We start from the raw sequence: 12523 nt of genomic DNA, 5'->3' as shown, positions 1-12523 counted from the left end.
CTTTCTGAAGATTTGTATGTTTTCGGCTATTATTTTATTGAATGGGATTTCTATGCCTTTTCCCCCTCTTTTCTCCTTCAGGTATATCAATAATGAATGGTAACATTTGTTTGATTCGTGGTGTGGCTTTCTTTGTTTTTTTTTTTTTTTTTTTTTTTTTTTTCAGGTGTCTGTGGCATTATTGGGTCTTCTATGGATCTTCTGCTTACTTTATTCTGTGTGAAATCTCTCTTGATTCAGGGTTGGTCTTGACTGGAAATATGGAATAGTAGATGATGTGTGCTTCGTTACCATCTTTATAAGAACACCTTGAGTCTCCTTTCTGTGCAGAATTCTGCCACATCCCAACATTTTGTCTCAAACACTTCAATGGGAGTTGGAGTTGTTGTCTTTTGCACATTTTGGTCTTTTTATTGTGTAGGAAATCTTGCTGGGCACCTCTAGTCAGCCATTATGCTGGCATATTATCTAAGTTTTTACTCTTAATTTCTATATTTATGATTTTGTGGGCCATAATGCTGCTATAAGAATATACCTAACTGGAATTCCTGGGCCATTCATTTTCTTTCTTTCTTTCTTTCTTTTTTTTTTTTTTTTTTGCAGAAATTTTCATTTTCTCAAAATCATTTTGATATTCTAGTTCAAATTACTTAGAAGGAGGTTTGTTTGCCAGCTCTTTGTGGTTTTCACTGTGTCTATTTTTAATTCTTGCTATGAAGGAAATTTTAGCCTAATCCTACTGATTTTGGGTGACATAATTTTGATCCTGTAGAAAGTGACTGCAAATAAGAGTGAGCTGCTGCTTAAGAGCTGATTTAAAACCAACTTAACAAATATAAATGGGAGAAAACCATAGTCGGAGAAAGGGCTAGAAGGAGTGAATTTATTAAGAGATATATTATACAACAAGTCTACATTTTCTACAGAAAATAGTAGAGAGATCTAAAACAAGTAAATAGAGGGACTGAAATGGAACAAGATTAAATTCCATTCATGTTTGATTACATCAAAATGAACCCAGCTATTATGTATAACTATAATGGACTAATAAAAGCATAAAAAGAGAGTAAGTGGAGAGAAAAAAGCATTGAAAATTGTGAAGTTTTGTAGACCTCTAAGATTACAGTTGAAATAGAGTATACATTACTTCTCATGTTAGCAGCCCCTTTTGTGTAGGCAGCCTTGAAATGCTTTGGGGAATGTTTTTAGAATGTAAGCTAAAATGGGATTGCTTTTTTAATTTATCAGCAGATTCCTTTATATCAGTGTTTTTCAACCTCTTTTCTTTGTAATTCCCACGCCTCAACCAGGAGCTCTTTGAACATCTTTTCCCTGTTGACCCATCCCTCTCCATGAAATTTTAATAACAAATAATAATAATAATGATAAATAATAAATTTTGATTTATTTCTTCATGTGCAATGTATCTGTTTATGTATTGTGGCCTTTGGAGGGCTAAACATTATTTTAATTGTCAAAATTCACCTGCTTGGAGTGGTGGCACTCCCATTGAGGAATGTATAAATACAAATATGTCTCTTGTTAGTAGAGTGCAAATATTTTAAAAGCAATGTTTATTTAGTCATGAATCAAGGAAGTGGAGAGATAAGAAGACAATTCAGTATTACAGTATCCTATTAGAGGTATGCTTGAATTAGCAAAAAATAATCTTAATGTTTAGATTACTGCATCTGTTTGATGATATCCTTGTGGAAGAAATACAGAAATAGATTTAGAATACAAATTATTGACTTGATGCCAATCTCATGGGTAATTTTTAGTGACATATCATAAACCTCAGAGTTCACTCCTGTCTATTTTAGACTATTATTAGTGAATTTGAGAAAACTCAGATTTACAAATGTTTTGATGATGGGAGGAAGATGAATAAGCTTTTGTAGACTTCCTCAATCTCCAAATAAATTTTGACAAGCTAAAGTATAGACAGAAGTAAAATATTCCAGTTGAGTCTAAAGAGCCAGTTGTAGACAAATAGCATGGAGAAATGGGTAATAGCATATCAAGTACAAAAGAATCTTAGGGATTGTAAGTTATTTATTAACCTTAGTGTATTTTTAGGAAGCTATGAACATCTTAAGCTTCCCTAAAGAGTTTGTCTAGAATCTGGATTGTATGCTGATCAAATCACAACCCGAAATAATTATATAAGGACCATATTTATGGTCATATGAAATAAATTTAATGAGTAAATTTAGTAAGTCTGCTAAAATATAACATATTTTGTAGCTACAGTGTAACTATTTTGTGGATACTGGTTCATGAATTTAGTAAGTGGATGTAGAATGTCTTGATTTTCTTTGGAAAGAAATGGATTTCTCTTTATTGAAAAGAAAGTGATTACTCTTCTTCAAGGTGTGGACAAGGAGATGGTGATAATGATTGACAATTTTTTGAATAATTTTGAGTATACTAGCTAAAATAAGAGTTAGCATATTATAGCCTACTGACAAAATTCTGCCAGCAGCCTGTTTTTACATGATCCTGGAGCTAAGAATTAAAAAAAAAAAAAAAAAAAAAACTTATAAAGTATAAAAGAAACACAAAAACAAAGAAAATGCCATAGAGACCTTATATGGCTTGCAAAGTCTGAAATATTTTTATGTTCCTTTTAGTTTTTTCAAATCCTGATAAAATATTGGACCAATGATAGAATAGGTAACACTTAAAGACTTTTTCCAACCAAAAGATTTAAAACCAAGGACAAGAAACAAATGTTTCAATGTATAGAAATAATGATTGTATTATAAATTAAATAGTCTGATATTCGAGTAAGGTCCAAAACTAGAAAATAGCAAGTAAAATGAATTAAGCAAAAGGTTGAGACTTATTTATTAACTCAATAAACCTCAAAGAAATTTAGGATTAATAGTAGGTGGCAATTGTAACCTACTAAATTAAAGTCTCCTTGAGTGTAGTAACAACTATCTTTGAAAGGGAATCAGCCAGAAAGCCTCTTACGAAGAAAGGAAGGATAAAACTAGTCTGGGGCTAAGAAGTTACCATTGATAGCCTAAAAAGGAGACAAACCGGCAAGCAGCCATTACTTATCTGCATATTAGAAGGGGTGTGTATTATTTTTATAAATTTACTCTTTTGTACTTAATCTAACCCCAAATACAACAAGATTTTTAAAGTGCTTTTCACAAAAATGCCTTGTTAAGAAATAGCTCCACCCCTTGACACTGGTTTTAAGATGATGGATAAGACTTTGCAGAGGGTGGGGAGGGGAAGAAAAGTTTGATGATATTCAATTTTTCTTTTGTATTTAGTGATTGGATGTAATATTGGATTTATATTTTACTTTAAAGTTATTTTAAGTTATTTGAGATAGCTATAATTAAGGAGACTAAAATTTGTCTTTACACATATTTGTTCATTTATTTCTGTTTGGTAACCAAATGAATTTTTTTTTCCAGATGATTCTTTGGGATTGGGACTTGAAGCAGTGGTATAAGCCTCATTACCAGGTAAATATGAGTGATCCCCTAATAACTGCTATCTGTAATGAAACTTTTGACTTTTAAAATGAAGTTACATTCACGAGATTTCTGTGCCATAAAATTTTCTTTAACTGAAGTAAACTGGCAAAAGCCTTCACTGAGGTGAATTAAAAAACAAAAACAACAACCCCAAACAGGAAAAACACAAGAAAAAAAGGAAACACGAAATCAAACTTACATAAATATTTTTAAAATGTTGCTAATATAACCTGGGCTCAGAATAATTTAATATTTCTATATTCAGGATGAGATTATTTTTCTTTTCTGATGTGGTGTTCTGATCTAAAGAACAAAAGCAGAGTTAAGGTCATATATGAGATGAAGCAAAAGAAATCGCAGAATATCTTATTAGGAAAGTAAAAACACCTTTCATATTTTGGTAAACATTTTGTTGAATTATACATACAGAAAAGTGTACAGCTCAGTGAATGTCCACAAGCTGTACATCCCATCTAAATAGTACCTATTTGAAGAAATGGAGAATTATGGTATCCCAAAACCCTCACTTATGCCCCAAAAGCCCCCTTATACTTTTATTCTCGTTAGCTTCCCCCAAGCATTATAGCAATCCTGATTTCTGCCTTTACAGCTTAGTCTTTCCTGTCTTTGAATTTTATGTAAATGGAAGTGGCTGCATGTATTCTTTATTTTTATTTTTATTTTTTTTTGGTATTGGGGATTGAACTCAGGGGCACTCAACCACTGAACCACATCCCCAGCCCTATTTTGTATTTTATTTAGAGACAGGGTCTCACTGAGTTGCTTAGCACCTCATCATTGCTGAGGCTGACTTTGAACTCGATATCTTCCTGCCTCAGCATCCCAAGCCTCTGGTTGCATGTATTTGTTCTACTTCTTTCTTTTCAGAAAAAAAAAAATCTGTGAGATTAATTAATATTATTGCGTGAAGAAGCAATCTATTCATATATATTCTATATAGCACGTCATTGAATGAATATATTACAATTATTTATTTGTTGTGTAGGTAGGCAGACATTTGTTTTATTTTCAGATTTTTCTCTTGTAAGTAATGATTCTGAGATACTCTCAATACTCTTTTGGTTGGCTATCTATTTTGGAGTTGATTGCTAGCTCAAGACTTTTGTCCAGTTTTCTTTTACTTTATTCTGGACCGAGTGTATATGTGTATACAATACATATATACATATACATACATACATATATATATACATATATATGTAATCTGTGTTGATTAAAGATTTCTTCAGGTCTGTGGCCTTTTTATGGTATCTTTTGATAAAGATATTCCATCTTTTAATAGAGAGCTAATTTGTTAGGCATTTCCTTTTTGGTTTGTGATTCTTATGTTGTTCCTTCTCCCCCTCCTCCTCTTTCACCTCCCCTCTCCCTGCTTTCCTCCCCCTACCTTCCTTCTTTCTCCCTTCTTGTTTTGTAAGAGCTGGAATCTCTAAGTTGCCTGGGCTGGCCTCTAATGCCTAGACTCAAGTGCTTCCTCCTTGCTGAGCTTTCCAAGTAGCTTGGGACTATAAGTTCACTTCACTGTTCCTTGCTTGTTCGGTGTTCTATTTAAGATCTCTGCTCCCAAGGTCATGAAGTTTTTCTTCTGTGTTACCTTCTAGAAATTTTCTTGTTTTACTTTTCATCTTTAGATCTGTAATGCAGTTGGAATTAATTTTTCAGTTAAGTTTGTTGGTATTTTTATAGTGTGATAGGTAGCTAATGATAGTCGTCCCCCCGCCCCCCATCCATGGTTATCCAGTTGATTCAGTTCTGATTTTGGAAGCTCTTTTACTTTCAAAATAGAGATCTTTTGAGAAATTCTACTGGGTTTGGTTTCTCCATCTCTTAGCCCCTCTTCTTATAACTTTGCAAATTCCCTCAGGGGAAAAGCACTTAGGAATTTAAACTTACTTCTTTTTTTTCATTAGTCTGGATCTTGCTTAGCCTTTCAGGTTGTCCCTGCCTTGATCCTGTGAACTCCAAATTTGTTTTCCTAGCCCCTTGAGACTACTGAGAGCTCTACTCTGTTTCCTAGCTTCTTGACTGCTTTGCTTCTCAGCCTGTCTGCCCTGTGCCAATTCCTTGAGGGAAAAAGTAGTACAGAATGTTGGGTTCACTTTTTAAAAAAATTTTTTTTAAATTATTTATTGGTATGTGGTACTGAGGATTGAACCCAGTGCCTCACACATGCCAGGTGAGTGCTCTGCCACTGAGTCACGACCCCAGCCCAGGGTTCACTTTTATCTTAGCTCTGGTTCTAGACTTTTTAAACCCTGATGCTTGATCGTGCTATGTTACCTTGAAATGTTTGCTATTAGTATTTTATTTCAGCTTTCTAGTCAAAATTTTTTTTTCTATGAAGGATAAGAGAGCAGGTATTTTAACATTAAGGCAAGGCATGGCCACTGCCACCACTGAAACTGTTCCTCTTCCTTTTTCCCTCTTTTGTTCCTTTCTGCTCCTCCTCTTTGCTCCTTCTTTAATAACCATTTAAAATGTAAAAACTATGCTTAGCTTTCTGTCCAAAATCAAGATTTTGTCAAATATAAGTCAATGAGAAATAGGAATTTAAGTTCAACTTTTAAAATTATATTAAATAATTCAAATATTTAGTTTGATATGTCTGTTATGTGCATTTCTCTTATTTCACCTACAATAAAAGTGAAAATCCTTGTCACAGACTTAAAAGAACTCACACAAAATGTCCCTTTCTTTATTTCTTTTTGCCCCTTCCACTGATCTTCTATTACTTTTTCCTTCATTTACTCTGTTCCAGCTGTACTGGCCTCTGTGTTGTTTCTCAACAAAGCCAGGCAGGATTCTGCTTCTGGATCTTCACACTTGCTAGCCTGTCTGTGTACAATGCTTGTTTCATATCTCATCAGGTCTTGACATAAATTCAAAGTGAGGCATCCCCTGACTACACTCTCTAAAATTGCATTGCCTTTCCATCACTTCCTTTTTCCTGCATTTTTCTTTTTAGCCTGCTCAAAACCTGTATGACCCTTCATTACTTAGCTTGGAGTCTAGTGGTCTCAAAAATTTGTGCCTTTGTACGCTTATTTTTTTATTGTTATTTTATGTAGCCTGTTCTTCAGCAATTTCATATTGCCTATATTTCCACTTTTGTACCTTTATTTATGTGCCCCCTTCTTATGTAATGAGCTTACCCAATACATTTTTCTTCAGTTTTACTATAAAAAATTACTTTCCCCTAATATTTATAAACAAAATCCTACCACAGTTTTAGGGCTCAGCTGAAAGACTACCCCTTCCATAAAATTTCTCATAATCATTCAGCTTAAACTTTTCTCTTATGAACTTTCACACCAATTTTTGGAAATTTTATCTTATGTTTACCATAATGTTAATAGTAGTAATACTATTTATTGTTACACTTCAAATACATTAGTAAATGCCTTATGTGTTTGACATGTTTATCATATTTAATTCTCACATCAGCCCTTAAGAGTAAATGCTTTTACCTCCATTTTGCATTGAAGAAACTAAATAATGTTCAGATGTTAAATAATTTGTTCAAGGTCACACAGGATTGAAGTCTAGATTTCAAACTCTGGAAGCTTTGCAATAAAGCTATTCCTACGCTAAATGGCTTCTTAAGTGAATAAGGTAAATGAAAGAAATGATTTATATGTTCAAAATAAATTTTGGTAAAAAAGAAAGAAAATTGTTCATAAATTAATGAAATGTATAAATTATAAACAAAGTAAATATAGATTTAGTTCTATACTAATTATAAAGTAAATCAGTAGTAATGCATTCCATTAAAATGAGGTAAGCTCATGAAAAATAAAAAATTAAAGCTTATAGTGTCTGTAGTATTGTAGCATATATCAAAAAATTTAAATTAGAATCATACCACTTATTATATACCATTTATGTCATTCAAATGAATGAAAGTATATATTTAATAGGATTAAATTACTTATGCATTATGAAATAGACGTTGATTTAGAGTAGAGTTAGTTTTCTTAAATGTTAAGTTTTTTTGTGTAAAAAATACATAATTTTACTCTTTTCTTTTCTAGAATTCTGGAGGTGGAAGTGGAGTTGATCTTTCAGTGCTAAATGAGGCTCGAAATATGGTGTCAGATCTTCTGAGTGACCCAAGCCTTCCTCCACAAGTCATTTCTTCCCTACGAAGTATCAGTAGCTTGATGGGTGCATTTTCTGGGTCTTGTAGGCCAAAGATTAATCCTCTCACACCATTTCCTGGATTTTACCCCTGCTCTGAAATAGAGGATCCAACTGAGAAAGGAGATCGAAAACTTCACAAGGTTAAAATACAATTTTAATCCTATTGATAACATTGAATGATATTTTCACATTAAAATTTCTTCTTTTTTGGGAGGGGAAGGGGATTGAACTCAGGGGCACTCAACCACTGAGCCATATACCCAGCCTTATTTTGTGTTTTATTTAGAGACAGGGTCTCACTGAGGTGCTTAGTGCCTCTCTATTGCTGAGAGAATCTTTGAACTCCTAATTCTCCTGTCTCAGCCTCCCAACCCACTGGGATTATAGGTGCATGCCATTGCACCTGGCTAAAACTGCTTCTTTTAAAGTTATATTATATACAATTTCCTTTTGAAGGATCAACCTTTTTTACCTTTTATTGACCAGCTTGGGACTTTATATGAAGTTTTATAAACTCAAATAATTCTAGATGAATATTTAGGTTTTTTAAAATAATATTGGTATAATTAGGAGATAGAGCTTGTATGTATATTATTATTGCTATTGTTGTTAAGAAGTATGAACAATAAACATTTATTTCTGGGCTTGTATAACAAACTCATATTAATCTGTTGTCTTTAGAATCCAGAAATTGTTCTTTTGAACCCCAAACCATAAATGATCATTCCAATATTCATTTTATGAATTACACAGTGTTACTTAAAAATAATTTTCATGAATGCTGTTTCTCCCTCACCCATTTAACCCACTGGAGATTGCTATAAACCAAGAGGTACTGATTTTTCCATTATTAGATACGGAATTAATTTCTGTTTATCAGTACTACAAAATAGGATTTCCTTTAAGAAATAATATTACTATTCTAAATAGGTATATGTTATGCTTTTTCAGAGTGCTTTTATTTGTTTTATTTGATTATTATCGGGATCTTTACCATTATCTAAAACCATAAAATTAGAAACATTTAGGGATTATCTTAGTTCAGCTAATTTACCCTATAAGTAAGAAAACTCAGAGAGGATAAAATTAAAATTTGTTAATTTGTCAATTCTAGTAGTGGAATAGAACTTAGAAAAAGGTAAACACAGTTTTTGGAGCAATTTTGATCAGATAATTTCACTTTGTTCAGATCTCAGCATTAGAGTTTAGAAACGCTGAAAAGCTTAGTGAGCAGAATTAGAGTGAAAGGATTTGAAAATTATTGATTACTCTCTGGATCATGAGTAGTTATGTGATTCTTTTATTTACTTATTTATTTATTTATTTAGGTACCAGAGATTGAATCCAGGAGCTGTTAACCACTGTGCCACATTCCCAGCCCCCTTTTTTTTTTAATATTTATTTTTTAGTCGTACACAGTACCTTTATTTTGTTTATTTATTGTTATGTGGTGCTGAGGTTCAAACACAGGGCCTTGCACATGCTAGGCAAGTGCTCTAATGCTGAGCCACAACCCAACCCCAACAGCCCTTCTTAAAATTTTTTATTTTGAGACAGGGTCTCGCTAAGTTGCTTAGGGCCTCACAGAGTTACTGAGACTGGCTTTGAACTTGCGATCCTCTTTCCTCAGCCTCTGAAGCTGCTAGGATTATAGGCGTGCACCACAGTTCCCAGCTGATTCTTTTATTTCTTTTCTTTTTTCTTTTTTTTAAAGAGAGAGAGAGAGAGAGAGAGAGAGAGAATTTTTTTAATATTTATTTTTTTTCAGTTCTCGGCAGACACAACATCTTTGTTTGTATGTGGCGCTGAGGATTGAACCCGGGCCGGACACATGCCAGGCGAGCGCGCTACCGCTTGAGCCACATCCCCAGTCCTTGATTCTTTTATTTCTAAAGTTCATATAGTCGTGCCTGCAGAACTCTCTTAACAGTGGAACTTAATTATGTAACTTTATTTATTTATTTAGCATTCTACCTCATAAGAAAAAGGTTAATCACAACATTTAAAAGGGATAGAGTCAATCAATAAAATAATTCATTAATGTATTCTTGAGTTAGTCTTCACATTATGTGTTGCTTGTTCTTTGCATTTTCTATTGACATTTATTGCTCCTGATAGTACTTTTAAAAAATAATAATTTTTTAAAACCTTAATCATAAAAATTATAAGGCTGAGGTTTGTGACTCAGTGGTAGAGTGTCTGCCTAGAATGTGTGAGGCATGGGGTTTGATTCTCAGCACCACTAAGTAAATAAGTAAGTAAATAAATAAATAAATGGATAAATAAAGGGGTGGTGTCCATCTACAACTAAGAAATAAATAAATAGAGGCTGTGAACATTTAAAGTAAAAAAATATCATAGCAAACTAATAAAATTTTTTTTTAAAAAATCATAGCAGTATTATGTTTGTTACTATGTTTTCTATGTGGAAAAGTTTATTGGTTTACTGGAAACATTTTAAACATAATAATTATACAGGGTATAAATGCCCTTTGTACTGAAAATCTAAAAGTTTTGGGCTTTAGGACTGGACATCTCTGATTCTAAACTTCTCCTCTGAAGTTGATTTTTCAGGTCAATCTTCCATATCCACTTTTAAATTTCCAAATTTCCAATTTCCATTTTTTTTTCTTTAAGAGTGAAATGTGCAAATGGAAAAAAATCTAGTTTAAATTGCAAGGAGTTCAGGAATTGTTTTTTTTTTTTTTTTAGTGGGAGGAAGAAAAATAGACCAACAGTATAGAATGTGAAATTTGGATAGATTTTTCAGAATGAAATTTTTACTTTCTCCTATACGTGTTAAAAATATACTTTTGTGTTGATATTTTTACGTGCCATCATTTTTTCCACATGCAGCATGTAAAAGCATGACAAGTTTAACAATTATTAAATTATTTAACAGGGTCTAAGTAGTAGGAATAGCTTACCAACTCCACAGCTGAGAAGGAGCTCAGGAACTTCAGGATTGCTACCTATTGAGCAGTCTTCAAGGTGGGAACGCAGTAATGGCAAAAGACCTCACCAAGAATTTGGCATTTCAAGGTAAAATCCTCAGAATCTTTTAAAGAAACTTAAAGCATATACTTTGTTTTTGAAAATAAAGTTTGAAATATTTTTAAAAGCAGAAAGGAATGGTTGAAGCATTTTAGGTGTAGGATAACATAGGCTATAATCATAGGTATAGTCAAGAAACCAATTCTTACAAAGAAGCTGACAAGCCCTCTCTCAAAACATAAGATAGGTCAGATACAAAGCATGCTGGAGCCTTAAGAACATGGGTCAGTGATTTATTTTAGGAAAACTAGGGTCAATTTAGGACAGGGTACTAGGACAGCTTTTAAATGGGTGAAGATGGCCGTTAGAGGGGCAGATAGCAATCCAGTGTATAGTATGCAAAGTTAGACCAACAGAGGTACTGGTTTGTGAAAGGATGATCATGTTCCCCAGGCTCATCACAGTTGCTAGGTTAATATAGCAAGACTCTTTGAACCCTGTTTCTATTGGTGGCTGTGAGTACTAATATGTTCTGTAGTCTGTTGAGAATTTACTTGTGATAAAACAGCGCTAATCCTATAAAGTAAAGGTTTCAGTGACTACAACTAAATGAGGCTGGAAAAATTGCAGGAATTAAAATCTTTTGAATGTAAATGTCATTTACTTTCATAACAAAGAATTCAATATTTTTCTGAAAGCCAGGAAAGGTATTGATCTCTTGCATGGACTCTTTAGTCAGTTAACTATGCTAATAAAATTGAAATTTCTATAAATGCAGTGTTACACCACTCTGTTACTTTGGGTCATGTGTTGTACTTTAGTTTGAGCTGTATAGTTTCACATTTGAAACAGTAGATGGCAGGATTGGAGCATAGCAATTTTTTCTGTTAAAATTTATTTAAGATTTATATGTGAAATATAATTAGATAATTATAATTTTCCAGATACTTCAGTGGTTATTAATTTGAATCTTTTACAATACATTCAAATAGGTGAACTTAGTTTTTATAAAAGAAAAATCAAGCAAAATTATGTGTAAAAGAGGAATGGTTTGAAATATGAAGAATATAGTACAGGAAAATGAGCATTGATATAGATTTTTGCCTATAGCCTAAACATGACAGTCTTTTTATTTTTTAAATAGAAGTAGGGCAGTGAAGGAGTGAACTGAAAATATAACAGATTTCTTTTTTTAAGCCATAGGAAGCATTATCTTGAGAATATTTTGGGGATTAAAAAGGGAAGTGGAGGTGCTCTAGCTGTAGCTCAGTGGTAGAGCGCCTGCCTGCCTTGCCTGTGTGAAGCACTGGGTTCAATCCTCAGCACGACATAAAAATAAATAAATAAAGATATTATGTCCATCTACAACTAAAAAAAATTTTTAAAAAAAGTTTCTTTAACTACATTGAGGTAAGAACATTTTTATCCTGCTGCCTGAGATGATCAGTACTAAAACAACAACAACAACAAACATGGTCCAGAGAAAACTAATCTTTAACCCTGAAAAGTGTTCATATAGGGTAAATGTAGGTAGATTCTATATATTCACTTAACTGTCATTAAAACAAAATTATATGCCTCATGAAATATTTAAAAATGTGAAGAATAAAGTGATAAAGACCTCACTGGACAAGGCTTACATACATCTACTTTAAAGAAAAATTAGAGCTTCTTGGTAATACATTTTGAAGTGTACTTTGACCACGGGAATATATGAAACATTGTCCTTTGTTTAAAAACACCATTTGAAAATTAAGTTGAGTCAGGTGTGGTGGCCTATACCTATAATCCTAGCAATTTGGGAGGCTGAGGCAGGAGGACTGATGCCGCAGTCTGGCTGAGCACAAAATAACCAAGCCCCCACGAGG

The 12523-nt window shown here is 33.0% G+C and overlaps 1 protein-coding gene across 1 annotated transcript in view; it reads left to right on the top strand.

The window, feature by feature from the left end:
• Pde3b (phosphodiesterase 3B) overlaps nt 1–12523 on the top strand; it is a 214806-nt gene that overhangs the window by 117927 nt on the left and 84356 nt on the right. The window contains exons 2-4 of the mRNA XM_046438001.2: nt 3438–3488; nt 7553–7801; nt 10564–10703. Of these exons, the coding sequence (XP_046293957.1) occupies nt 3438–3488; nt 7553–7801; nt 10564–10703 (440 nt within the window). The remainder of the gene's footprint in view (nt 1–3437; nt 3489–7552; nt 7802–10563; nt 10704–12523) is intronic.

Source organism: Marmota monax, unplaced genomic scaffold (genome assembly GCF_021218885.2).
Source record: "Marmota monax isolate L192 unplaced genomic scaffold, Marmota_monax_Labrador192_F-V1.1 WCK01_AAM20220418_F8-fsc00061, whole genome shotgun sequence".
NCBI classification, from domain to species: Eukaryota; Metazoa; Chordata; class Mammalia; order Rodentia; family Sciuridae; genus Marmota; species Marmota monax.
This window is presented reverse-complemented; position numbering and strand designations above follow the sequence as displayed.